The following is a 25979-nucleotide window of genomic DNA, read 5'->3' on the forward strand; positions in this document are numbered from 1 at the left end:
TTCTTCAACCCTTGAATTCTACTAGATTTTGATCCTCTCATTGAAGATGGGGTCTTTGTTTTGTTGTTGTTTTTTCCTAATAAAATCATCTAAGGTTTTAGGTTTTAATTTGAATGTTAGTTCGCCCTCCTAATCGATTTCTCGACTTGATCAAACCCTAATCTAGTGGAGTAGTCTTGGAATGAAGCATCCATGATTAATGATCAAAATGGGTATAGAGAAAAAGTGAAGAGACATGGGAAGAATAGAGCAGTAAACAACTAAGGGAGAGAGAAAGAGGAGTAACGAACGAAGGACAGTGGGTTTAAGTTTCAAACCAGACCTTTAAGGTATGGTTTCCTCTAGAAATCAAACGTCCGGAAGCAGAAGAGAGAGAGGATAGAGAAGCGGCCAAAAAAAATAGATATTTTTTTTCACATTAGGTTGCCAGCGACGATTTGACACAGTTAGATCAAACTCAAATTTAGATTTCCTCTTGATACACACATTGTCTTTAATCAAATTAGAGTTGTCTTTAACGAGATTGCCTATGACACTTTCGGACAGTGCCTTTAAAATCTTTTACAAACTTTTGGCCTATAAATAATACTCATAGTAAGAAAGTATAATGTTCTTGGGGAACATTGATAGATGGATCAGAATGTACCAGAAAATCTTTATTATATACATTCTTTTAGTTTTCCTGATCTTCTTTCAAGTAAGTATGATCCATTTTCAACAAAAAAAAAAAAGTAAGTATGATCCATAACATTATCATCACCTTTATGATTGGTCAAAAACTATTTTATCAAACTCCTTTTAAGAAAAAAGATAACCATCACAATTTTAATATCATACAATTCTAGCTACATTATATTCCTCACATCTTTTCTCATTTATCCTTTGTTAATTGGTGTTTCCTATGCAAGCCCTGCTTTATAACTAGATTTTGTGATCTATTATATTTGTCGATTCAAAATTAGCTATAATTAAGATTTTATCTGTAATACTTGGTTTCTTAAGTGGTTTAAAGGATTGATATAAACTCCAAAAGTTTCTAGAGGTCCCAGATTCGATCCCCAGAAGTGGTGAAATCAATTTTCAAATAAAAATGACTTTATTTTCTATTTTGGTCATTTTTTTCTTTTGTGTTTTCACTCTTCTTAACATCTTTAGCTTTTCTTTTATATTTCATTTTATCATCTTCTTGATTTCATTTTCTATCTATTTTTCTTTCGAAGATGAAACATTGATTGAGGGAAGTTCTCTTCGAAGAAAAAGGAAAAAGATAAAGTGAAACCAAGTGTTTTCAAACAAAATTGAATGCAATGAGTTGAAAAAGTATCTTCTTTTTTCTTTGTGTTAAAAAGTTGAAAAAATATCTAAAAGAGTGAAATTAGTTTATTTCAACTATGTCAAAGTAAGTAAGCATATGATCATATCTATATAACAAATGACATAGGTTTTGCTGTCATGTCATAACTTTGGTTTATAAATCTCGGTCGTCCAATTTTCTTTTGTAAATCATGACCCTTCATTTTAAATAGTCTTTGAAAAGATGCAGTCAAAATAACTACCCACTCCCTAAAAACTCTCTAACTCTTTTTCTCTCTTTCCTCTTTTCTCCCTTCAAACAACTCATTATAATCTCGAATATTATTTTAAATATATTTTTATTACTTCAATATTTGTATAAGAGCAAAACATTTGATAATTTTGTATAACATAAATATAGAAATTTCCGTGCCCTATGGGAACGTGTTATACTCATTATAATCTCGAATATTATTTTAAATATATTTTTATTACTTCAATATTTGTATGAGAGTATATATATTTCGACTTTTTTCGGAAATACCTTTTGGGAGCCAAAATGAAATTAATTCCCAAAAATTTTAAAAATAATAAAAGACACACCATCTGCTCTTCTTTCCTCCACTTCATCACATCTCATCTCTCCCTCTCTCCACTTCACCATCTTTTTCGGCGAAGGCGGCCAGCAGGCCATTTTCCCGGCAACCCTCAAACATATAAAAACATCAAGAAACCTAGTACTTTCTAGAAAATGAACTTTTTGCCTTCACCAGTAGACCTTACCATACTAATTTTTTCTTCTACGTTGGTGTAATTTCTAATCAAATCATATAAAAACTTGTCTCATGGATGCTTAATCATGAACTACCTTGTTCACAAATCGAGTTTAGAAAATTTTACCTTTTTCTGTTGACCGGAAGCAAATTCAAGTATATTTTCCTTCTCATTCATATATTAAGCAATTCGATCAACTTATGGAAAAACAAGAAGGGAATTCAAAATAATTCTTGTGATGAATTTGAAATCACTTGAAACGTGTTCAATCTTCATTAAAATCTACAAACTAAAAGCTTCGCATCATGTACGATCTATAAGAAGCAAAACATTGTGAATTCCTGTAAAACCAATTCATTACTACAAAATAGATTCATTTTCCAAAATGAATAACTCAACCCAATTTCAATGGAACCTTAACAAAAAGAGTAATTTTGAATTTACAAATTTTTTTTTTTGAACGAATGATTCCATAAATCAAATAAAATCGTCCAATACACTAGAAGAATAAAGGACAACAGAAGTTAACAACAAAAACATCTAGTTTGTCGCAGGGACTAATTCCTCATAAGCTAACTTATGAGGGGCCGAATTTGCACTTCTAGTACAATGGGCGAACTTGACGCGTCTTTCCCGAACTTTCACACGTAACAGTTTAATCTCATGCCTTAATCTCCATGAGATTGTTGTGTCACCGTCGGTAGGAGGGTAACCAAGACCCTTGAATCGCCCTCTATCTCCACACCATCTAAATGATGTGATTCCATCATTTGTAACCCTAACCAAAAGGATTTCATCTCACTGTGACGCAAATTAAAGTAAGTAAGAAGAAAGCTAGTCATAAATTAGGGATAAACAAGAAGAGGTAAAATTTGAATTTACAAATTAAAGGGGTTAAAGGTAAGATGTCATAAAGTAGGGGTAGAAATGAATTAAACCATTTTAAATTGTGAAAGGAAAAAAAAGATAAGTTACAAAGACAAACAAATCACATTCCCACTCCCCCCACTCCCAACTCTCTCTTCTCTCTCCCTCAACTCTCAAAAAGCAATAACAATAGGGAGTTTTAGAGAGAGAGATGTTGGGAAGAGAGAGAAAATTTTAGTAAAGAAAGAGCATGACATCAAGACCTAATAACATGACCGGAGACCACCACCACCACCACAACCATGACCCTTCTTCAAGATTACCACCACCACCAAATCAAAATCAAAATCAAAATCAAAATCAAAATCAGAATCGTTACCACTCGAACTACAATAACTACTCATCAGGAAGATCTTCATCAGCTGCATCATTTAAAGGTTGTTGTTGTTGTCTATTTCTTCTCCTAACATTTCTAGGGTTACTAGTTTTAGCTGTAATTTTGGTTATAGTTTTAGCTGTTAAACCAAAAAAACCCCAATTTGAATTACAATCAGTGGGTGTACAATTCGTCGGAATAGCAGCGGCGCCACCCATTCAAGGAACACCAACAACAACAATAATACCATCGGCATCACTTTCATTTAGTATAAAATTAGTTTTCACGGCGATGAATCCAAATAAAGTTGGGATTAAGTATAGTCCGACTGATTTCGATGTTATGTATAAAGGGGTTCCGTTAGGAAGAGCTTCGGTGCCGGGATTTGATCAACCGGCACATAGTGTTAGACAAGTTGAAACGACGGTGAGTGTTGATAGGGTTAATTTGCTACAAGCTGAAGCTACTGATTTGGTTAAAGATGCTACTGTTTATGATCGTGTTGAACTTAAAATTACTGGTGATGTTGGTGCTAAGATCCGGATTTTGGATATTACTTCACCTAGAGTTAAGGTATGTATGTGTATCATCTCTCTCTCTCTCTCTCTAAAATTGCTTCCTGCATTTTCTCTCTCTACATTTCTCTTGTTTTTGGAGTTTGTCTTTTGTTTAAGTCAGATATGAAATCTGACTCAGGTCCAATCAGATTTTAGAATCTTTAGGTATGTCTGACTCGTAATGTCTACTCTTTTATATAACTAATGAGGATTGATATGGGGTCCGAAAATGCGGGTCGGCAGCCGACTCTCGGAGGGGTGAGTGTTCTTTTTGGGAGTCTGACTCCATGAGTTTTGAGTGTGTGGTCGGCCTATGTTTTCGAGACGTATAACATTTATGATAACTAATTTGAACATGTTTTTGTTCGGAAGTAAATTTAGATGAGTCAGATGATTAAGAATTAAATTGAGACTATTCAGCTTGATTTAGACTATTCTTGAGTTCAAAAGTGGAGTGGGTTTGGTCTACTTTTTGATGTGTGAGTCGAAAATGAGGGTCGGTCACGTGTCTAAAATTGATGGAGTCGACTTCCATTAGTCTAAATGTTTTATCTATCTATATATCTGGACTTATAGGAGCTGACCACATCAGTTTTCAGCGTGTGGTTTTGAACCAAAATAGTATTTTTGTTGACTAATTTGAACAAGTTTTGGTGTGGAATAAAATTTAGACGAGTCAGATCATTAAGAATTAAATTCAATGAGTCAGACGATTCAGATTGATTTAGACTATTCTTAAGTTCAAAAGTGGAGTGGGTTTAGGTCCACTTCTTGATGACTTAGTTGGGTCGGGGGAAGGGGGGTAGTTCACACTACAAAATACAACCGTAGGATGTAATTAGGTCGTTGGAAGTGGAAGGCGAGGATTTTGAGGTGTCAATACCCATTAGGAATTGGGTAAACGGATCAAGATTTAGTTATTGGTCTTCTTCTTTCTCTTTGGTTGGAGTATAACGTACGCACCACTAGGTGGCACCGGCGCATTATTAGCCCTAATCTCTTACTTGTTCACTAAGCAATGCCTGAAATATGCTAACATGCACTGTCCGAATAGAACGCCACCGGCCCATCATCCCCCCACCTTTTCTTTGTTGGAAAATGTTTGTCGTTTACATGCATTTGCAAACATATTTCTAGACCCCTTGGTTTAGCATACGTTTTAGGAATAGTCCCTTGACCAAAAATTGACTAGTATTGACTAACATCATCATTGAACTTATTGGTTAAGGGAACATGTCGATGTCTTTTTTTAGGTCTGGCTCTTATAGGGGAACACGAACTCTAAAAAAAAATAATTGGCCAAATAATGTGCTAAAATTTGTAGAAACTTTATTGACGTAGACTTATATAGAGAACTGAAGCAGAGAACATCGATGGAGTTCTTTAGTTATTTGTTCCGCTGTGGGCTCTTAATAACTATTTTAACACTAACCATTTCAGATGTTTGAGGGTTTTTTTTCGTGTTGAATGATAAACAGGTATCGGTCGACTGCGCGATAGTGATAAGTCCAAGGAAGAATTCTTTAACATACAAGCAATGTGGCGTAGATGGATTAAGCGTTTAGAGAGAAAAAGAAGGTAGAGAGAGAGAGAGAAAGAAGATCTTACATTGTGTAGCAACATCACACATTTGAATCAAATTTTTACAACCTTTTCAAATGAAAAGGGGAAATTAGCCCTTCCTACCACTTTCCATTGTACACTTTGTGAGCAAATGTGGAAAAAAGTTCAAGAAAGGAGGAGAGAGAGAGAGAGTAAAAGAAGGGATACTCAACTGTGAATTATTCCATGATGAGAAATTTGTAAACTTTTGTCCATTTCTTTTTTGAAATTGGAGATTCACTTTTTAGTCCTTTTTTATACTTTACTTTTTGGGTTTTATTTAGGATGGTATCTTTACTTTAAAAAAAAAATTAGTCCTCTAGTTTATTAGGAAAATGTCAGATTGACAAGATATATTTCTGTTAAAACCCTTTAATTAATGGTGTGAGAGTCTATGATTGAGCAAAGAAAAGACATGGAATGGGACAGCTAAACCTGAGTAAGAATATCTTTATCCTGGAAATGTCGGATTCCAAACTTATAAAAAACAGGCCTCTCTGAGTCACTAGATAATCATTGTGGGGTTTTAAAGTAGTAGTTTTTGGGACAACAACCCTTTGATTTTTTTTTTTTTTTTGATGAAATCAAACCTTTGATTTATAAGCATATTAAGCATAGATTAACCAGTCAGTATATTTTGAAATCTGCATTTGTATAAATTAAAAGAATTAATTCCTATATGGCCCCCTACTTTGTGACCAGCTTCCTTTATGATTTCTTTTTTTTTCGTAAATTCAAATATGGCCCCTTATTTTCAAGTAAATGTCCTAATTGTCCTTCCTATTTATAATTTTTCAAAATAAAATTAAACACATTCCACCTCATTTCCACCTCACCTCTATCTCCACCTCACATGTCTCTCCACCTCACCTCTCTCTCTCCACCTTTCTTTCTCTCTCTCTCCACTTTTCTTTCTCTCTCTCCACCTTTCTTTCTCTGTCTCTCTCTTTCAACCTCTCCCTCTTTGTCTTCCCCGGCAAGGTCGCCGGCCGGAAAATTTTCCGGCCGGCGACCTTAAAAAAAAAAAAAAACTCTCATCTCTCTCTCTCTCAAAAGATTCCGGCGAAGGGGTTACCCTTCGCCGGAATCTGTTGAACCAGACCTTCAAGGGTCTGCTCGAGCAGACCTTCAGATCTGAAGGTCTGTTCTGTTGAACCAGACCTTTAGGTCTGGTTCAACAGATTCCGACGAAGGGTAACCCCTTCGCCGGAATCTTTTGAGAGAGAGAGAGACGAGAGTTTTTTTTTTTTTTTTTTAAGGTCGCCGGCCGGAAAATTTTCCGGCCGGCGACCTTGCCGGGGAAGACAAAGAGAAGCGAGTTTTTTTATTATTTTTTAAGATCGCCGGCCGGAAAATTTTCCGGTCGGCGAACTTAATCGGAGAAGACACAGTGAGGTGGAGAGAGAGGGAGGTTAGGTGGAGAGAGAGAGAGAGGGAGGTTAGGTGGAGAGAGGGGTGAGGTGGAGAGAGAGAGAGATGAGGTGGAGAGAGAGAGAGAGGTGAGGTGGAAATAAATATGTTTTTAATATTTTATTTAGAAATTAGGAAGGGTATTTACGCCATTTACATAAAAATAGGGGGTCATATTTGAATTTACGAAAAAAAAGGGGGCCATAAAGGAAGCTGGTCACAAAGTAGGGGGCCATATAGGAATTAACTCAAATTAAAACAACTACAAAGTAAGAAATATCATTTGTTCAACAAAAAAAAAAGCAAGAAATATCATGATGATATGTATCGTTTTCGTTGACTCGACTAGGGTTGGGTTGGTCTCTCTCAAAGCGGGTCAAGTCGTTACAAGTGGTGAAGGTATAGTATTTAAATTGTTGATTTCACTATGTCTAGCCTTAAAAAACTTGATGTTATATCTCAAGATTTATGAGGGAGGAAATATCTGGAGTGAGTTGTTGACCTGAAGTCAGAAATTTACATGTAGAATAGTAGTTTGAAATTATCGAGCATCATAAGTACGACCACCTGATATTTAGTTTTCCTTTCCAAAGTTCTAAATAATTTCATTAATAAGATTTTTCTTCTATCTCAGCGTATCATTCAATTTTTGGTAAAATAGACTAATACTGATATTGATACTGATATTGGAGAAAACATTATAACATAGGAGCAAATGATAGACAAGATACTACACTTTTCTTGTCTCATATACAAACCTGAGGCCTCAATCATGAAATTATTGTTTTCCCAAATTCATCTCGGTCGCTTATTTGTATAGAAGGGAAAAAAACAAGGGAAGTTTTACAGGGGGCCGGCTTTGCCCCTTTTCAGTAGAGGAGCGAAGTTAAGGTATAATAATAACAATTTCGCTATTAAGAACTCTCAGCCCAGACCAAGCAGAATCAATTTGTTGCACTTGCATTAAGGATGTCGTATTTGTATGGGTCCTATACTAGCTCTCTCTCTCTCTCTCTCTCTGGGAGTGCAATAGCCATATAAGTCCGAGCCCTCTATCTCATTCAAGAACTTTTTTTGTAAAAAAATGGGCTGGTACTATAATAGGTAATAGGTTGCTATTTAGCCTAAAGTGAGTACACCATAGCATAATAGTTTATAGGTTGCTTCTTCTCTTACAATACTGTTATTGCGCATAATGGGACCTTACTCTTTCTAGTGAGAGTTCCTATTCTTAATGAAAGTGAGGACAAGTCCACCTTTATCATCCCGATCGGGCTAGCCGGGCCTCTCTTTTTCTGTGGCCATGCATAAATCTAAATAGAGTGAAGCCTTTCCGAAAAAAAAAAATCGAGAATGGAAGGCCCCTATAAAACTTCCCAAAAAAGAATCTGTTGTAACAAATCATAAATTTCGACCTATGATTTCTGCACTTGTAGCTGAAGCACATGCGATGTCATCCTATGAGCATGGACGAAGACAAAATTACAAGAAGAAACATGATTCCAGATGAAATGACTAACATACCTCTTCAACACATAAATGCAAAAGAAATAACCAGAAGTAGAAAAAGAAATCGAAAATAGTATCAACTGGATGAATAATCAAGGGAAGGATAGTGGTTGGATAATTGAGGGGTAGTGGTTGTGAACATGGCAAGTCAGCCTCATACACCAAAGTTATGCTGACATGTCAAGACCCCTAATCAAATTTTCATCAGCTTTTTCTTCAAGATCTTTGGTGCTATCTCCTAAATAAACTTGACAAGAAGCAAGAATTCACATTTTTTTTGTTCAAACACCAATAAAGACTGATAAACTTGTACATCCAACAAACTTTGGACCATTTGCAAGAAGAAACATCAGGAACACTCACCCCACTCACACACACCACCAATACTAAATAAAAAGTGGGAATAATCCCCCCATGAACACATTTACAATAAACTATATCTTGAATTTCGACCAACTTTGATGCATACCTATATAACATTATAAAGATGCCTTCTTCCCGAATCATGTATTTTCGAATTCTTCGAATTACTCTGAATGTGATGTCCAGTAAGCCAATCCACTGCCCAAAAAGAAAATCGATTAGTTAATAGTGTACTAATAATAACTATATACCAATAAACTAACAACCAAAGAACACAAATTCAGATGTCTATCCAACAATGCTCATTCCGACAAGAATTTCATAAGCATTTATAGGTCCTTCCCGATATAATACTATTGCTTAATACTATAGCTCAAAGATTTTCATTAGCAGAAAAGTACAGCAAATGGAAAAGTTCCGGCAGAGGGCATCTTTTATTGGCAGATCCAGCAACAAGACAGCCAAGCACCTAGGTGAAAAAGCAGCACCGTATAGTATTTGAAAAAGCATAAAACACATTGATCCAACTCGAGAAAGATGGTGGAATTGTGGTCAAATTTGGTCCATTATCAGCTGATCTCCGAAGTCTGAAGACCTTGCTCGAGCCTAATGGAATTCGTCGAATCAATTCGATCTTTAAAAAAAATTCAAGCTCTAGATGCAGGAAATTACATCAGTCGAAGTCTTAAAAGTCTATCACCTCAGGGAACCCGTGATATGAGATAAGTCACAGGAGACTTTAAGGTTTCTAATTAGTTCCTAGTAGCTCAACCAATATCTGACATAACAGGATTTAAGAAATCAAGAAGTTAACGATAGTTTCAGTGAGTGAAATGTCAGACATAACCAATAACTCACATATCAAGATCGAATTATATCCTTCAAACTCTTAAAATTGAGCCCCGAGAGAAACCATACAAATATGAACATTGTAAAGCTTTCAAATTCTACAGTAAAATGTCGGCCCCGTCTTTACTCATTGACAACCCCATATATCTAAAAAGATAACCAATCTGGATTTCTATAATTGATTTCATTCTGTAGAAAGAGTGATTTCTTTAAAAGGTTATTATGTTCCTTTTTGTCATGAAAATGGGAGAACTCGAGCTGTCAATTTGACAATGAAGTCAATAATGTTCTTGCAGGGCCGTGTAGTAGGGGGTGCGGTGTGTGTTCCCGCAATGAAACCTCCAAACTGAAAAGTTAACCTTTTGTTTTCCTAAATTCCAAGATAATGCTTCCTCACAATGAAAGCTCCAAACTTAAAACTTTTACATGGAAAAAATATTAAGCCAATTTTTTTTTTTTTTTTGAAAACTTTGAATTAATATTAATGGAGAAAAGGGAAAAGACTGTACAATGTAACGGGGCTATCACTAATGCAATTACATGCTAATGATATCTCCCCAATTCGATACAAAGTCTAAGTATGAATAAGCCCTAGCCCATCCCAAAGATCTACTCCAATGGAATAAGACCCCCAAAACATCCTCCTCCTCCACCTTGAAGGCCTTGGAGGAGTACTTGAAAATGCCGTCGTTCCTAGCCTTCCATATAGACCAACAAACTGCTAACGGAATCATAATCCAGAGGCTACGCTTAGATTTCTTCATGGGAATCTTCTTCCATTGAGCTAAGAGCTGAACTAGAGATTCTGGAATGCTCCAGCTTACTCCGACCGACCCAATAAAGAATAGCCACAATTTATTGGCCTCCGGGCAATGAATGAACAAATGGGATACTGATTCTTCCTCCTGATTACACCTTCCACACCTATTAGGCATTATCCACCCTCTTCGTTTTAAATTATCCATCGTAGGAAGCTTGCCTATAGCTGCTGCCCAAACCATAAAGCTAACCCTGGGAGGGATGCTACCGGTCCAAAGGGACCTAAAATCAAACTGATCCCTCGGCTGAAGACAAGGCTGCTCAAGCCTAGCATAGCAGTTACTGACCGAGAATTTGTCCTCTTCGTCCTTAACCCAGACCCTCATATCTTCTTTACCTATCACCGGCTCATGAAGATCCAGCAAGCTTAACAGGTCTGCATAAACTGGGATCTCCCAATCATTCAGGTTCCTTCTAGTACAAATATCCCAAGACCCTAAGGCTCGGTTGTAGTGACTCTTAACCGACTTCTGATGAGAATTAGAGATGGAGTAGATAGCTGGGAACCTTTCCTTGAGAGGAATAGTATAACACCAAACATCCTCCCAGAACCGAATGTATTCCCCATCTCCCAGCACCCACTTAGTAAGGCTAAGGAAGGTTTTCTCCTTGGCCGAGATCCCCTTCCATACCCCACAACCAAATGGAGACTTAATCGTTACCTGCCTCCAACCCCCACTTAAGCTCCCGAACTTCTCAAACACAATGGTCCGCCATAGAGCTTCCTTTTCGACTGCAAATCTCCACAACCATTTTGTTAGAAGAGCATCATTCATCCTCTTCAGCTCCTTTATGCCCAATCCTCCTGCCTCCAATTCCTTACATACCAGCTCCCATGCAACCCAATGAATCCTCTTAGAGTTCCCCTTATCATGCCAAAGGAATTCGCACATTTTTCTGTCGATTTCCTTTAGAACTGAGGAAGGCATGCTAAATAGAGACAAAAAGTATATAGGAAGGGCTGAGAGAACTGATTTGATGAGAGTAAGCTTCCCTCCTCTCGACAGGGTCTTTGCTTTCCAAGATGATAATCTCTTGTTAACCCTCTCAATTACCGGATCCCATATAGATTTGCTTTTGTACGACTGGCCTAATGGAAGTCCCAGGTAGTTCGAAGGTAAGGATCCCACCATACACCCTAAGGCACTGACCTGAGCCTTCATGGGAGCACTAAGAATAACCGGCATAATGACTGATTTCGAATAGTTAACTTTCAAGCCAGAGGATATCTCAAACCAAATCAGTATGTCCTTAAGCTTCGCTACCTGGGCAGTCGAATCCTCAAGGAAGAAAAGGGTGTCATCTGCGAATTGAAGGTGATTTACTGCTGTCCCATGCTCTTTCACCTTGAATCCCTCCACCCACTGATTGCTTTCTGCCTCGCGAAGGCAATGACTTAAGGCCTCGGCCACCAATAAGAACAATAAGGGGGATAAGGGGTCTCCCTGCCTCAATCCTCTAGAGCTTTGGAAAGGCCTGGTAGGGATGCCATTGAGTAGGATCGAAAAGGAGGCCGAGCTCACACATCCGAACACCCAAGATCTCCACTTATAACCAAACCCCATTCTTTCCATCACCTGATATAAAAAGTCCCAGGCTACTCTATCATAAGCTTTCTCCAAGTCTATTTTAATTACCAACCCCTGATCCCCTTGCTTCCTTCTTGAGTCTATGAGTTCATTGGCTATCAAAATGCCGTCCAAGATCTGTCTACCAGCCACAAAAGCTCCTTGGAATGGGGAGATTAAGGTATCCATCACCACTTTCAACCTAGTAGCCATCACCTTAGAAACAATCTTATAAATTCCACTGACCAAACTAATAGGTCTAAAGTCCGAGAATGACTTAACCTCCTCCTTTTTAGGAATCAGTACTATAAAAGTATGGTTCAACCTCCAATCAATTCTAGCCGACTCCAAGAATTCTGCCACCATATCCATAACTTCCTGCTTAATGATGTCCCAGCACCTAATATAAAAGCTGAGCGGGAATCCATCGGGGCCAGGAGCTTTATCCTTAGCTAACTCCTTCATTGCTGTTTTGACCTCCTCTTCGTTAAAACCAGCTTCGAGGAATGAACCATGCTCTGGACTAATCTTTGGCAACTCCATATGATCAATGGATGGTCTCCAGAATCTGTTTTCGGTGTAAAGAGTACTGAAGTGGTCGATTGCTGCTAATTCGAGCTCCTTATCTTCCGAAATCATCTGCCCATTGTTCTCCAAGTTGCTGATTCTGTTCCTTCTGGCTCGGCAATTGATGATTTTATGGAAGTAGGCTGAATTCCTATCTCCAGCTTTCAACCATTGAACCCTCGACTTCTGCCTTAGACTAATCTCCTCTAGATTCAGCAGCTTCTCCAGCTCCACCCTAGCCAATTTTCTCTCCTCGAAGTCCCGCTGAGATAAATCACTTCCTTCTTCTTCAGCATCCCAAGCTCCAACCTTGTCCTTTAGACTCTTAAGTCTAGCCTGCATTCCTTTATATTTCTCTTTCGACCATATTTTGAGTTTCTCCTTTACAAACTGCAGCTTCCTCCATAGGACTTCACTGTGATTGCCACTGGGATTACACTCTTTCCACCATATCTCTATTTTATCTCGAAAGTCCTCTTCTAACATCCATATTTCCTCCAACCTAAATGGAGCCGAATGCCCTTTAATAATCTCAGTCCTCAACAATACTGGGGAGTGGTCCGATACGACTCTAGGAAGAATAGATTGAGTCACAATAGGGTATTTAGCTTCCCAATCAGGGCTGATCAGGAACCGATCCAGCAAACTCATAGCAGGGACTTCTTGGTTACTTGACCAAGAGAAAGCAGCTCCAATTTTGGGAAGATCTATAAGGTCATGCTTTGATATCCACTCCTCAAAGCCTCTCATACTGCTCGTGATCTTAGACCCGTTACGTTTCTCATGAATGAATCTGACCACGTTGAAGTCACCACCAACACACCAAGGCAAAACCCATTTAGATGCGATCAGATCCAGTTCAGCCCAAAGATCCTGCCTTTGCTCTTTCTTACAAGGGCCATACACTCCGGAAAACAACCACAGAAAACCATCATTTATATTTTTAATCACCAAGTTAACTGAAAACAAGCCAATATATTGATCCACTAAGTCAAAAAGATCAGCATTCCAGATACATAAGATCCCCCCTGACGCACCAATGGATGGTTTAGCAACCCAACCATGGTTCCCCCTGCCCCATAACGACCGAACCATAAGGGAAGACATACAAGAAATTTTAGACTCTTGTAAGCAAACAAAAGACACCGACAGCTCCTTAATGGTAGACCTAACTGCCAAGTGTTTCGCAGGTTTACCTAACCCACGAACATTCCAACTAAGTAGATTCAGAGACATGGAAACTTAGAAACCCCAGCAAAAGAGCTCGAATAGGTTTTCCTCTTGGTCTTCTTCATCGGTACAGTCATACTCCATTCCAACAACTTGAGTTCTCTATAAAAACCTGAGTTCCTCTTTTTCTTCCCGCTTGATGAACCTTCTTTCTCCTTCTTTCTTTCAGCTATGATCTTAGCTATTTGCCTTGCCTCCTCCCCTTCATAGACTTCCACACTAGATCCTTGAGAATTATTCGACTCCGGGACACTAACTGCAAGGGGAGAGATCGAGAGTGGTGTTACCTGCTCAGCCTTCTCCTCATGAAAGCTTTGCACCGAGATATTCTCCTCTAGGATTAGGGCAAGGACCATGTTATCATTGGAGAAACCAGCGAACCCTAGATCTTTTCCAGTCTCCATGATGTTATCGATCCTCTCTCTATCCACCAAACCACTGTTGGCCTCAGGCCCAGTGCTTTGGGCTGTCCCTATAACCGGCTCGCAATCTTGAGTACAGGCTGGGCCTGAAGTGGCTGGTATCTTTGGGTCACTACTCAAACTTAATGGGCCTGAAGTGGTTGGGCCACTTGCCTTAACTCCTGACCTGCCCACAACACTTTTCTTCGGGACATACATTTTGTTAACTGGGATCCTCTTCCTGGAGAATACTTTCTTGGCCTTGGTCCATTTGTCCGCTTTTTCCATGATCTCTTTAATAGCTGTCAACGCATCGTCAGTGATCAAAGATTGACCCTCCATCATCTCTGTATCTAACCCCTGCTTCTTCGTACCTTCTTCTACTGCCTTCCTTCCTATGTCAGCCTTATCGGTCATCACCTCCATCCTCTCAACATCTAACCCCTGATTTATCGTACCTTCTCCAGCTATCTTCTTTCCTTTGTCAGCCTTATCGGTCAACGCCTCCTTTGTCACTGCTAGAAGCTTATCAATACCTCTCTCCTCTGGTTCTCGGATGACGATACCCCCAACGGGACGATTGACTTTTCTCTGAACTGCTTCAGACGCGACTTTCCATTTCCTCTCATTAGGCTTAACTTGACCGGAAAAAGAACTACTTCCCTCCTTCTCTTTAGGTAAGTACTGGTTAAGGTCCGGAACCCAAGTATCCGAAATTTTGCGTAAAGGCGGGAAAGCATCCGAGGGAATCTGTACCCTAACTTTCGACGGTGGATTCTCGGTTTGCCAGATATGGTGCTTCTTATCTGAGATAACTTCCATTTCCGACGAGATATGAAAAGTTTCCCCTCCGACCACTAGCACTTGTTTCTCCGGCATAACTCCGTTCGGTTTGCATAGGACTGTAACTTTAGCGTACCAAAGGTTGTTGAAGTTGCGGGTATCCTCATCTATTTCCACCATCTCTCCTGCTTCCTCTACCAGGGTAGAGAAGATCTTAATGTTCCAGAGATGAAACGGTATACCGAACATCCTTACCGATAATAGATTAGGCTCCTTAGAAACAGCATTGCATGTGGCCGTCCACTGTCTTACAAACAAAGTAACTTCGACATCATTCAGTTCAATAGATTCAAGCTCCCAGAAAGAGTCCACATTCAGCTTAGTACGAAGAACCGCATATCCTTTGCGAAAAGGCAAAATGTCAAACTCCTTTGATTCCAAGATACTATGAACCACCCTACTAGCACTAGACCAGTCCTCGATGGGAGGGTACATCTCCAGCACTACCGTCTTCGCCCAGTTAATATCGCCTTGATCGGAAACCGCCATGATAGAGCTTGAGGGTTTAGGAGGATTAGGGTGGGATGAGCTGTGATGTTTATCAGAAGAGAGGGGGTGTTTATATAGGGGAATGAAATGGGTGAACCCATACTTTTTAGGACCCGCCCTCGGATTTGAGAAAAAACCGTCCATCTTCTCCCCTTTCTTTTGATTCCCTAGGTGGGAGTCATAATGACTTCCCCTCCATGCATTGGGTGTAGGTTTATGGGTTGGTGGAAGGATCTTTGGGTTGGATTTATTATTAAGATTAGTAGGGAGCTTTTGGATGTGATTGAAAGACAATAAGAACTTAGACAAGACACTCCACCCACCCCCCACTCTGCCTGCCGGCATGCAAATCGATCTGCCGGAATTTTCCTCCTCGCCGGCCCTATACGCCCTCACAAACTCCCCTCTGGAATTCCTTTCACTCTCCCATAGCCACAGAGCAGAACCCTCTTTGAATCTTTCCATTTGCTTAGATAGATCCTTCTGAGATCTCATCTCTGATAATCTACTCAAAAACAAAGCAAGACTCTTGACTCCATCCACAGGTAAGATAATGCACCATTCTCTGTAATATCCTATCTCCATCAATCTTACTCTCCCGTTCGCCAACACCGAGAGATTGAATCTCTTCCCCTCTACTTGAATCTTGACTACCTTTCCAGAAGACGAAGAGACCCTCTGATCCATATTAGTGCCCATTAACCTTCGCCGGAACTTGACCGGAACTCCCGCCGGTGTCAGAGCTTCTCTCTCCTCTTCGTAGCTTCTCTCACCTTTTCCAAAATATTAAGCCAATCATATAACATCGAACAACGAGTTTGGATAATTGGATTCATCCATGATTTTTCATAGCGGAATAATGTCAAAAGATATTTTGTTGCTTCCCACATAATTTTTTTAACATTCATATTTTTCGTGCAAAAAGGCCTCAGTTGAAAATGGGCACTGGCCCCTAAATTGTTAGCCACAGCCCTGTGCTCTTGGTATTCTAATCCATAGGCATCCTATATCTTCTTTAATATCTTTGCAGGTAAATACTAATAGACAACAGATTTCAAATATATGGTTTTATCTTCATTAAAATTGAGTAGTTCTTTAAAAGCTAGAGTTAGTAGAATTCACATAAAAACTGTATCAACCATATAAACAAAAGAACAGACTGAATTCAAGATAATAAACCTATGCAGGAACTTGCCTAGATCATCGATGAATGGAAAACAATTTATTTCCTATTTATTAGATAATAGATTCCTTGTACATTTAAATATTCAGATAATAAGAGAAAATGAAAATAGAATATCTAAATGAATAATTGATTCAACGTTGATCTGATAAAGGGTGACAGGACATCTTTCTCTTTTTTCTTGAGATTCCTCATAACCGTATCTCTAATATCAATTTTACAAGGTCAGACCTTATAAGCTACAGGTCTCAGTGTCAGATAAAATGTAGGTATGTATTTATTTCTTCCAAGAGATGATTCAAGAGTTTCTCTACTAATAGTAAAATTATAGAGTACTTGATTACAATACAACATAAATTGTTCTACATACTTGCACTATCCAGAATGACCAAGAACTTTTCATTCCAGGCTAGGTCCGAGCCCGGAAGACAAGAAGAGCAGGCAGTCCTAGGAAATAAATCTATCGAGAGAACCTTATTGCACAGGCCAACTTTCTAATCAAGACCCACCAAGAATTTAAAAGTAGCATAAAGTTGAAAAATCAATCTTGATTAACTGACGGCATTAAAAGTATGGAATAAAATATCTTAAACTTCAAGATAAATGAGTACCTGATCAAGACAAATACACACTGCAAAACACCAGCTGTTCCCGTCCACACTGAAGGACCGGTTTTCACAACTGAATCTTGCACCAGAAGACCTACGGATGCCGCCAGAGACACGAAGGAAACAACATATGCAAAGAATAGCCAAAGCTTCAATCTGCACATCCAAGAAAAGATTTTTAAACTAACTAAATATAACGGGATGAGTAATTTGATAAGAAAATACACACAAGAATGGTGCATCATGGAGGTTAACATCCATTACTAAACAAGCTAATTGACAGAATTTGTTCTCTCTAACTGAAAACAAGTAAATTTTAGTGGAGGCATAATATGATGAAAGCGCACGTAGACAACAATGATACAAGAAAAATTGCTTCTAGAGGCTAACATGAGTTTTTTTCAACTTAAAGGGTAAAATGATTGGTAAAAAAACTTAAACCTTATCATACATATATAAACACAAGAATAACCAACACAGTATTAAGTTAAATGCATGTCCTTCTAAGCAGTATACCATCAAACGAAAAGTCCATTGCTCATATAACAGACTTGTCTATCAAAGTAGTCTTACTAACAAAAAAGGGAGAACAAATTTGGTCTTGACGTTTCGCTGTTTAGAGGTACTTTAACGATACATATGTCTTTTGCTCAGGAAAAAAAGAGACGGACTGAAAAACAAAATCAGGATTTGGCTACGTAAATCTACACAAAGATTCCACTCAAATATTGTGGCACAGAGTAGAAGATGGCCCATTCCATCTGTCACCATTTCAATCTCCATATCTTTCTCCCTAGGACTAGATATAGTTCTTCTCTCTCCAAGATGGAACATTTCTTTCAATCCACCATTGCTTCCAATATCATGATTAGATGCTTATATGTTCACTTTTGTGCTCTTAAAACTAGTAAACTGCTATTTGCTTAAGAGGAAAACCTAAATTTCCTCAACAAAACCCTAATTCAAAATTCCTTAACCATCAAAATCAGAATACCCAATTAAGTTTCAAACTACATCCAAGTTCCCTATGCACCATAAATCCGCGGACCAAATGCCAAGTAAACCTTAACAAATTTTCAACTGAATTCAACAATGTTATAATCCCTAAATTAGGGATTAGAAAAGAAGATTGGGATACACAAGGAGAATTAAACAACCTGCAAATTGTAAATGAATTATATAATGAAGAACCAAACAAATAAAAAGAAATAAATATTACCTCCACTCTCCTTCTTCATAAGGAGAATAATCAATATCTTCTTTTCTAACGCAATTAAACATCAGAGCCGCTAGGGAAGCAAATATTCCTGCAAGAAAAGGGGAAAAATTAACCTAATTTCAACTCCTAGAAAGAGAGAGAAGACATATAGAGAGAGAGAAACCAGGGAGGTAGTGAACGAAAGAGACAGTAACGGAGCTACAAACAACAGCGTCGACCCAAAACCACCATCCAGCACCAAAAATAGCACCAGAAAATCCAGGACCAAAGATCGCCCACAATTCTCCTAGATCCATTCTTTTTCTCTCTCGCTCTAGAACTCAAATTGATTTTGGTGAGAGAAATAGATAAGAGGAAGAAGATGGTCGATAAAATACTACTAGTACTTGGTATTTTCCTCTGGGGGGAGAGATTTCTAATGTCTTTCAAGGCAATTCCAACGAGGTAGTAGCTTATTTGATACGAACAGATGCCGTTTATAGGAAGGGCAATTATCCTAACCTAACCTTCTTCTTCTCTTAACATAATCCCACATCATAAGCAAACACCTAGCTCGATTGTTTTTTTTTGTTCGAAAGACCTAGCTCGATTGCCAGTGTGTCTACTATAAAATTCCTATAGACAACAAAAATGAAATTCGTAACTTATTGAACCACAATTGTTAGGTGATATGAATTATGTTTGATTAAGATAAGTTAGTGGCAGCTACGAACATATTTCGTCATTTGATGTATCTAAGGATACTTAAATGCAGAGTCCTATGGATTGAGGATATCCAAACTACTCGATCACATGTCAGACCCGTCAATTGTACTAACTAAATATGACTATTGTTGGTGAAAGACAAATAATTTTATATAAGTTTGTGAGGTCTAGGGTTTGAATATTGTGCAAGTTTATAGTTTATCTCATGTAATTAGTAGGCACAAAATAAAGTAAATGTAGTCTAAAGGAATGTCTTTATATTGTCTTTATAGTGGAAGTTCCAATTATGATGGTTATGCGTTCATCCAATCATTTACGCATATATTTGATTTTAATGTTTTATTCTTATAATTTAATCGAAGTCAATATAATAAGTTTTAGTCTTTTGGCAAGAAAAAAAAGTTAAAAGATAATATTTGTATGGGAAATGATAGAGTGACTTACAAATTGGTACTTAGAGGGTGACATATTTCCTCATTTAGAAATAAAAGCGGTCCCCACCGCAGTCAAACTTTGAAAAAACCTTGTCTTTTAGTGATTCCACATCAGCTGGGCATTAAAATGCCCAAATAATTTGGGCTCTCTAGCATCTCCCTATTTGTATTGGCAAAAACATTAATGCTAACTGCTAAGTGATATGGTTGTTTGACAAAAGGGAAACTTTGAAATTGACCCTCACTACAGAGTAATAATAAGAGTACACCCCTGTTTTTTTAACAGTTGATATAGACCCCAACTATCAATTCTAGACAAAAACATTTTTCTTCTCTGCATTTTTGTGCTTCCTCACCTTTCTTCATAAATCTTTCTCTATATAGACCTTATAAAAACCCAACTATGAAACATACCAAGTTAAACCTTAATTTGAACAATCACTAATGATTGACAAAGCCAAAATCAGAAAATAAGAAAACTAGAGAGAGATAGATTAGGGCAAATAAAAACATCAAGTAGATGGTCAACATAAAAAACCTTGCACTGTGTTTTCAATCTCCAAGAAAGCAAACCATCAAGGTTTTCTTGAAAATATATCTTGCTTTCATATTTGCCTATTTTCTTGTTGAATTTTGAATAACTCTACCACCTTTAATGATAGAAAAACCTTCAATGACGTTTTTGAGAAAACAAAACAAAATGAACTCATTGTGTAGCTTGCATACGAATTCGACAATCTCTCGTTTCCACGTCAATAGGCATCTATAATGAAAGTATAATGAGCAAGATGCCAAGATCCAAATTTCATTTTAAGAGGAATGGTTTGTTCTTGTTCTCCAAAGTATGGAACATCCAAGAAGTTTAGACTTCATCCCAATGCTTGTAAATCATGATTTAGACAATAAAAGGTTGCACTAAGAGCATCTACGACGCAACACTCAATTAATCCAAAGGGTCAAGTATGAATTGAGATTTTCTTTCCTAGGTGACACTGCTGAACCCAATTCAAAATACTTCTCCAATGCAACACTCAAAAAACTCAACATTTACTTTAGATAAACTCTCGGTTTTTATTTTAATATATAAAATGATGATGTGGGCCAATTGAGATACTCAAAAGAAAGTTCAATTATTGAGTTTTCTTTTGAGTATCGCAACATTTATTGAGATTCAAGTTGAGTGTTGCATTGGAGAGTGTTTTTTGCTAAAAACTCAAGTAATCTTAGGTGTCAATTTGAGTTTTTCAAGTTGACTGTTACATTGAAGATGCTCTAACAATTGAGGATTGCATTGAGTATGAAGAACCTCGTAAAATGATATTCTTCATATAATTGTAGAAAAGATACAAGCTTAAAGAAAATATACAATTTACATTTTACCTAAAAAAGCTTTGTTGGTAATTTGAAGCACCAACACTGAAGTGATATGATATCCTTTGCTGCTATGCTTCCTCTTGGTAGCAAGTCTTTGAGACCTATCCCTTAAAATATGCAGATAACAAATAGCACTGAGGAACTTCGGAGTATACTTCGACGGATAATGTATTTTGTTCATTTTAAGGGTTTGAACTTCAATCATTTTCTGAAAATTCGTCAACGATAATTTCAGGAACATACCCACACACTCTCAATTCAACAAACAAATGATCGAGCATCGAATAAATACTTTCTGTTTGTACATGAGATTTATCTCCAGCTACAAACTCATGAATGCTACAATCAATCTCGATCGAACTAAATCCTGGTTTCTTCTTTATTCCAAGGGCTTTCATTGTCTTCCGAACCTTTCCAACACCATCCCATCTGCCAAGAACAGCATAAATATTCGAAAGAAGAACATAATTTGAATCGGTATCAGGGTCTAATTCAACAAGAAAAGCCATTAATCTCTCGGCTAAACCAAGATCTCCATGAGTTCTACAAGCAGCCAGAAGTGATCCCAAAACAACTTCATTTGGCTTCATTGGCATTGCTTTTATTACATTTAATGCATCTTCCAATCGTCCGGAACGGCTTAGAAGATCAACGAGGCAACCAAAATGTTCGATTCTAGGACGAATTTTGCTAACTCTTGTCATGGTTCCGTAGATTTCTAGTCCTTCTTCAACTAAATCAGCGTGACTACATGCTGTAAGTGCCCCTGTAAAACTGACTCCACCGGGTTCGAATGCTTCCTTCTGCATGAGAGAGAAATGTTCAAGAGCTTCCTTCGCCTGGCCACTAATCGCAAATCCTACAATCATAGAATTCCAAGAAACCCGAGTTCGAGTTTCAATTTTATTGAATTCTTGATAAGCAAAATCTACACATCCACATCTAGAGTACATATCGATCAATGAATTACTAACTCTAACCTCATTAGTCATATGTTTCAGCAAAGCAAATCGATGAATCCAAATGCCTAATCCAAGGGCACCCAAATTAGCACAAGCAGCAAGGATTGCTATAATGGTGACATAATCTGGTTCAACTCCAGATACCTGCATTTCTCTAAACCATTCAAGAGCTTCCTCATAATGACCTTTTTTTACAAACCCACCAATTAATGCAGTCCAAGAAATCTTATCCCGGTCAGGCATTACGTTAAATAGTTCAATCGCATCTTGGATATCTCCGTTTCTCATATACCCATCAATCATACTATTCCAAGAAACTGAATTCGTCACAGACATTTCATCAAACACTTGACGAGCAAGATCTACACGTGCACATTTTGAATACATATCAACAATTGCAGTATCCAACATAACATTGTATCCATTAAACCCTAATTTGTAGATGTATCCATGAATGGAAGATCCAAAACGAAGGGTGATTTCGGTGGAGAAATGGGCACAAGCAGAGAGAAGAGTTATGAAAGTAATGTAATTGGGTTCGATACCAGCGACTCTCATTCTAGTAAACTCATCTGCTGCTTCTGATAAGTTACCCTTTCGACATTGACGACTAATGGAAGAAGTCCAGATTACTGTGGGATCTATGGACTGGTTATTCCTTCGGAATGAGAGATGGGGTTTTTCCGATGAGGAGGAGTGTTTGATATTATTAGGAAGGTGATTTCTGTTAGGGTTTGAGTTGATTTGTTTGAGAGGTTGAGTTGTGAAGGTAGAGAAGGCGGGAAGAGTACTTATATCAGTTGCCGTTGAAAAAGAAACAGAACTATGGGGGTTTTTCTTTTTAAGTCTCGATTTTTTGCTTCAAGGACACGTGTTTATACACAGTTCTTTCTTCGGATCATTTAGCATTTTTTCTGTGTACTTCTAGATGTGTGACACCTAGTCAATGGTTCCACAACATTATCCACATGTAGTATTTTTTTTTTGTTGAAATAAGATAAAATTAATGGAGCAAAGAGTTCTTACAATACATATGAACGAAAAAACAAGGAATATTAAGCCACACTTTGCTATGAATATGCTTCCTCGACCATTTAGCTAGTTTATCAGCTTGGGAGTTAGCTGCTCTCTTTACATGGTGAAACTGAATTGCGTGAAATGCACTACATCTTTCTTTGATTTTCTTGATGTGAATCTTCGATTGCCATTGGATGGAGTGACGACTGTTGCGGAGATGTTTAATCAGGTTTACGTTGTCACTTTCAATGATGATCGATCTGTATTGCTTGTCTACTACCCAATCCATTCCTAGAAGGATTGCCTTAGCTTCTCCTTCTTCACTATTCCTGGCTCTAGTAGATTGGACCTGAGCTTCAATGAATTTAGCCCCCACATCATGTGCTATCATACTGATACCCACCATGGAAGTGATGTTTAGAAAGGATGCGTCAACATTAATCTTGATGAAATTTTTCGCCGGAGGCTGCCATTTGTCACACCTTTTTACTTTATTCGGTTCCTGTTTTCTGTTTATATTCGGGTAATGTTTTATCATGTTAATAATTTTCGTAAGATCATTGATTTCATGCTGAAAGCAATGGTCACATCGCATTTTCCATAAGATCCATAGGATTGTAGCGAAGTGTATATTGTCACTAGAATAACAAAGATCGGGATGATCTTCCCACGAGAAAATCCAATCTTCGATGGAAAGAATGTTCTCAGAATTGATGTTATAGTGGAACCATATATTTTTCGCTATTGCACAGTGTAAAAGGGCATGTTTAATGGATTCAACAGCGCTACAGTTTGGGCAAGACTCGTTCATACCTATATATTTCCCTATTCTTGCTCTGACCGGAAGAGTCCTGTTACAAGTTTTCCAAATTAAGAACTGGATACGAGGCACCACAGGTAAGGACCATATGAACTTCCAGTTTTTGGAGTTGGAACTTTGTAAACTATTTCTGGAGCTTAAGTGTTGATACATAGATGAAACCGTAAAAGTTCCTGATTTGGAAAGATTCCATTTAAGTTGATCTTGACCTTCTGTATCCACAGGGATGGCCTCTATGAGGTTCTGGGTGTGAGCATCAAAGTTAGCATTAAGAACATCTAAATCCCATTGATTGTTGCTAATGAGCTGTGAAACTTTGGTTAAATTGGAGTTATTGTTATTCACTACGTTGCTTTCTATTTCATGGATCCACTTATCTGTCCAGATGTTTATATCCTTACCTGAGTGAACTTCCCAAACAGCGAGATCTTCAACTAAGCTATAGTGTTTTCTTATGTTTTTCCAGATCCATGAGTGATGAGCTTTGGCAGGGCCCGGGGTGTCTTTGTTCGGATAATATTTGCTTTTGAGAAGTTTAGCCCATATTGCTTCCGGATTATTTTTTAGTCTCCATGCCATTTTTGTAAGGAGCGCTGTTGATGGGCCTAGAAAGTTTCCTAAATAGGTCACCACCCGCAAGTATACGGGCGTCAAGTGATAATTCCGGTAAGTCCGGTTCGTTCCTCAGAGACTAAGTGAAACCTATTCTAAGACTTGGAAGTAAGACGGTTTTTGTTTTTGAAAATTTAGTTTTTGGTATAAAATAATAAAATGCTAAAACAAATATATGAACTCAACTGGGGAGAGGACCTAGGATTTTGGAATTCCACTTTGAACTATCATAAATTATTTAACTCTTTTCTGACACGATTCTTTAATTTTATAACTCAACGTCTAGTAAAGTAGTTTTACCTAAACATCGGAAAATCAAACATTTGAAATAAACATATCTAGAATGAACTATGCTAAATTCAAGTCCTAAATAATTGTATCCCAACTATCACCTATCAAATTTCAAGTATAAACCATCAAAGAAACTTACTTCTAAGTATGATCTATCAAGCTCTAAGTATAGACGATGAAGCTACTACCATTATTTTATGGAATCGAAATGAGCATAGTAAAACAATAACGCATATCTTAAGAATCATGAAAAGGAAGAGATTAAATTGTTTTCCCCATGCTTAAAACTTCACCAACACCGTATAAGGAGAGACATAAACATTAATACCAATGTGATCCTTATAAGTGTCTTGTTATCAATCTAAGAAAATAAAACAAATCCAAGACAAGTAAAAGAAATCACCATGAAGATGCTCAAAATCCCGACATGATGATGATGTAAGTGATGGAGAGTTTTGATAATATTTGGTTCCTCTCACAAGAACCTTTATCAAGTCCCTCTCAAACCTTCTTTAAACACAAGAAATGTGTTAATTGTTCTCTCTGTCTCTTTGATTTATGCTTGTAGAAGAAAATTACAAAGAATAAGGTTAAAGTCTCTCACAAACCCTCCCCATCTCTACAATTCTCTCTTTTTTTTCTCTTTGAATTTATAAAACAGGAGAAGAACAAGAAGAAGATAATGGTAGCTCAGACCTCTCTTTCTCTCTCTTTTTACATAAAAGCTCTCTCTCTCTCTCTCTCTCTCTCTAAAAATTACTTGAAGCCCGGAGAGGAGAAGAAGAGCTCCCTGTTTTATTGCCCCAAAGATGAGATGCCGTACCAATCTCCTCCTTTCTTCTTTTATAAGACAAGCACTAAATCAGTAGCAGCTCCTAAATCTCAATAACTTCCCTTTTCAGAAAATATCTAGCACCTTCTTTGTTCTTCTCAAATCAATCATCCTCTGTAATTCTTTCCTTCTTTCTTTTATTTCTCCATCAAATTAGCAATCAGCACTGATCTTCCCTGATTTATCAAATATATCCAATCCCTTTCACTTGAATATTATTTTCAGCCAAGAAGGTAAGAAGAATACTATCAAGAATAATCATATCATCTCTCTCTGTTAAAATCTCTAGTTTCCTTCTCTGTAAAAGTTTAAACATTTCCTTCCCCCTCTTTTAAATTAAGTTTCCAAAAAGGCACTGACCGCTAGATCTAATTAAGTAGTTGAGAGGAGCATGATATCCGCTAG

General features: G+C 37.7%; 4 protein-coding genes across 5 annotated transcripts; 1 reads left to right on the plus strand and 3 right to left on the minus strand.

The window, feature by feature from the left end:
- The first annotated feature begins 3007 nt into the window (after positions 1 to 3007).
- On the plus strand, positions 3008 to 5716 carry LOC147532256 (uncharacterized). Its single transcript, XM_086648612.1, has 2 exons — positions 3008 to 3883; positions 5346 to 5716. The coding sequence occupies exons 1-2, from the start codon at positions 3185 to 3187 to the stop codon at positions 5430 to 5432; spliced, it is 786 nt and encodes a 261-aa protein (XP_086504738.1). The 5' UTR covers positions 3008 to 3184; the 3' UTR covers positions 5433 to 5716.
- Positions 5717 to 8377: 2661 nt separating this feature from the next.
- On the minus strand, positions 8378 to 19352 carry LOC147532257 (transmembrane 50A-like protein). Of its 2 annotated transcripts, none has more exons than XR_015227790.1 (4): positions 18691 to 19077; positions 18528 to 18615; positions 16291 to 17464; positions 8378 to 10019 (listed from the first exon to the last, which is right to left on the minus strand). XR_015227790.1 is itself a non-coding variant. In XM_086648611.1 (4 exons), the coding sequence occupies exons 1-4, from the start codon at positions 18821 to 18823 to the stop codon at positions 8916 to 8918; spliced, it is 408 nt and encodes a 135-aa protein (XP_086504737.1). In that variant the 5' UTR covers positions 18824 to 19352; the 3' UTR covers positions 8378 to 8915. The 2 variants fall into 2 exon arrangements, 1 of the variants encoding a protein (XP_086504737.1); XM_086648611.1 differs by having other exon boundaries at positions 8378 to 8949; positions 17312 to 17464; positions 18691 to 19352.
- LOC147532258 (uncharacterized) lies at positions 12912 to 16216 on the minus strand. The gene has a single exon (XM_086648607.1). It carries the CDS (start codon positions 16214 to 16216, stop codon positions 13781 to 13783), a length of 2436 nt encoding a protein of 811 aa, XP_086504733.1. The 3' UTR covers positions 12912 to 13780.
- Positions 19353 to 21208: 1856 nt separating the features above from the next.
- Positions 21209 to 22647, minus strand: LOC147532259 (pentatricopeptide repeat-containing protein At1g05750, chloroplastic-like). Its single transcript, XM_086648966.1, has one exon. The coding sequence runs from the start codon at positions 22558 to 22560 to the stop codon at positions 21238 to 21240; it is 1323 nt and encodes a 440-aa protein (XP_086505092.1). The 5' UTR covers positions 22561 to 22647; the 3' UTR covers positions 21209 to 21237.
- Between the last annotated feature and the right edge of the window lie 3332 nt (positions 22648 to 25979).

The sequence above is a fragment of the Eschscholzia californica genome, unplaced genomic scaffold (assembly GCF_041429995.1).
Source record: "Eschscholzia californica isolate CP2 unplaced genomic scaffold, dmEscCali1.0.p SCAF_6, whole genome shotgun sequence".
In the NCBI taxonomy this organism is placed as follows: domain Eukaryota; kingdom Viridiplantae; phylum Streptophyta; class Magnoliopsida; order Ranunculales; family Papaveraceae; genus Eschscholzia; species Eschscholzia californica.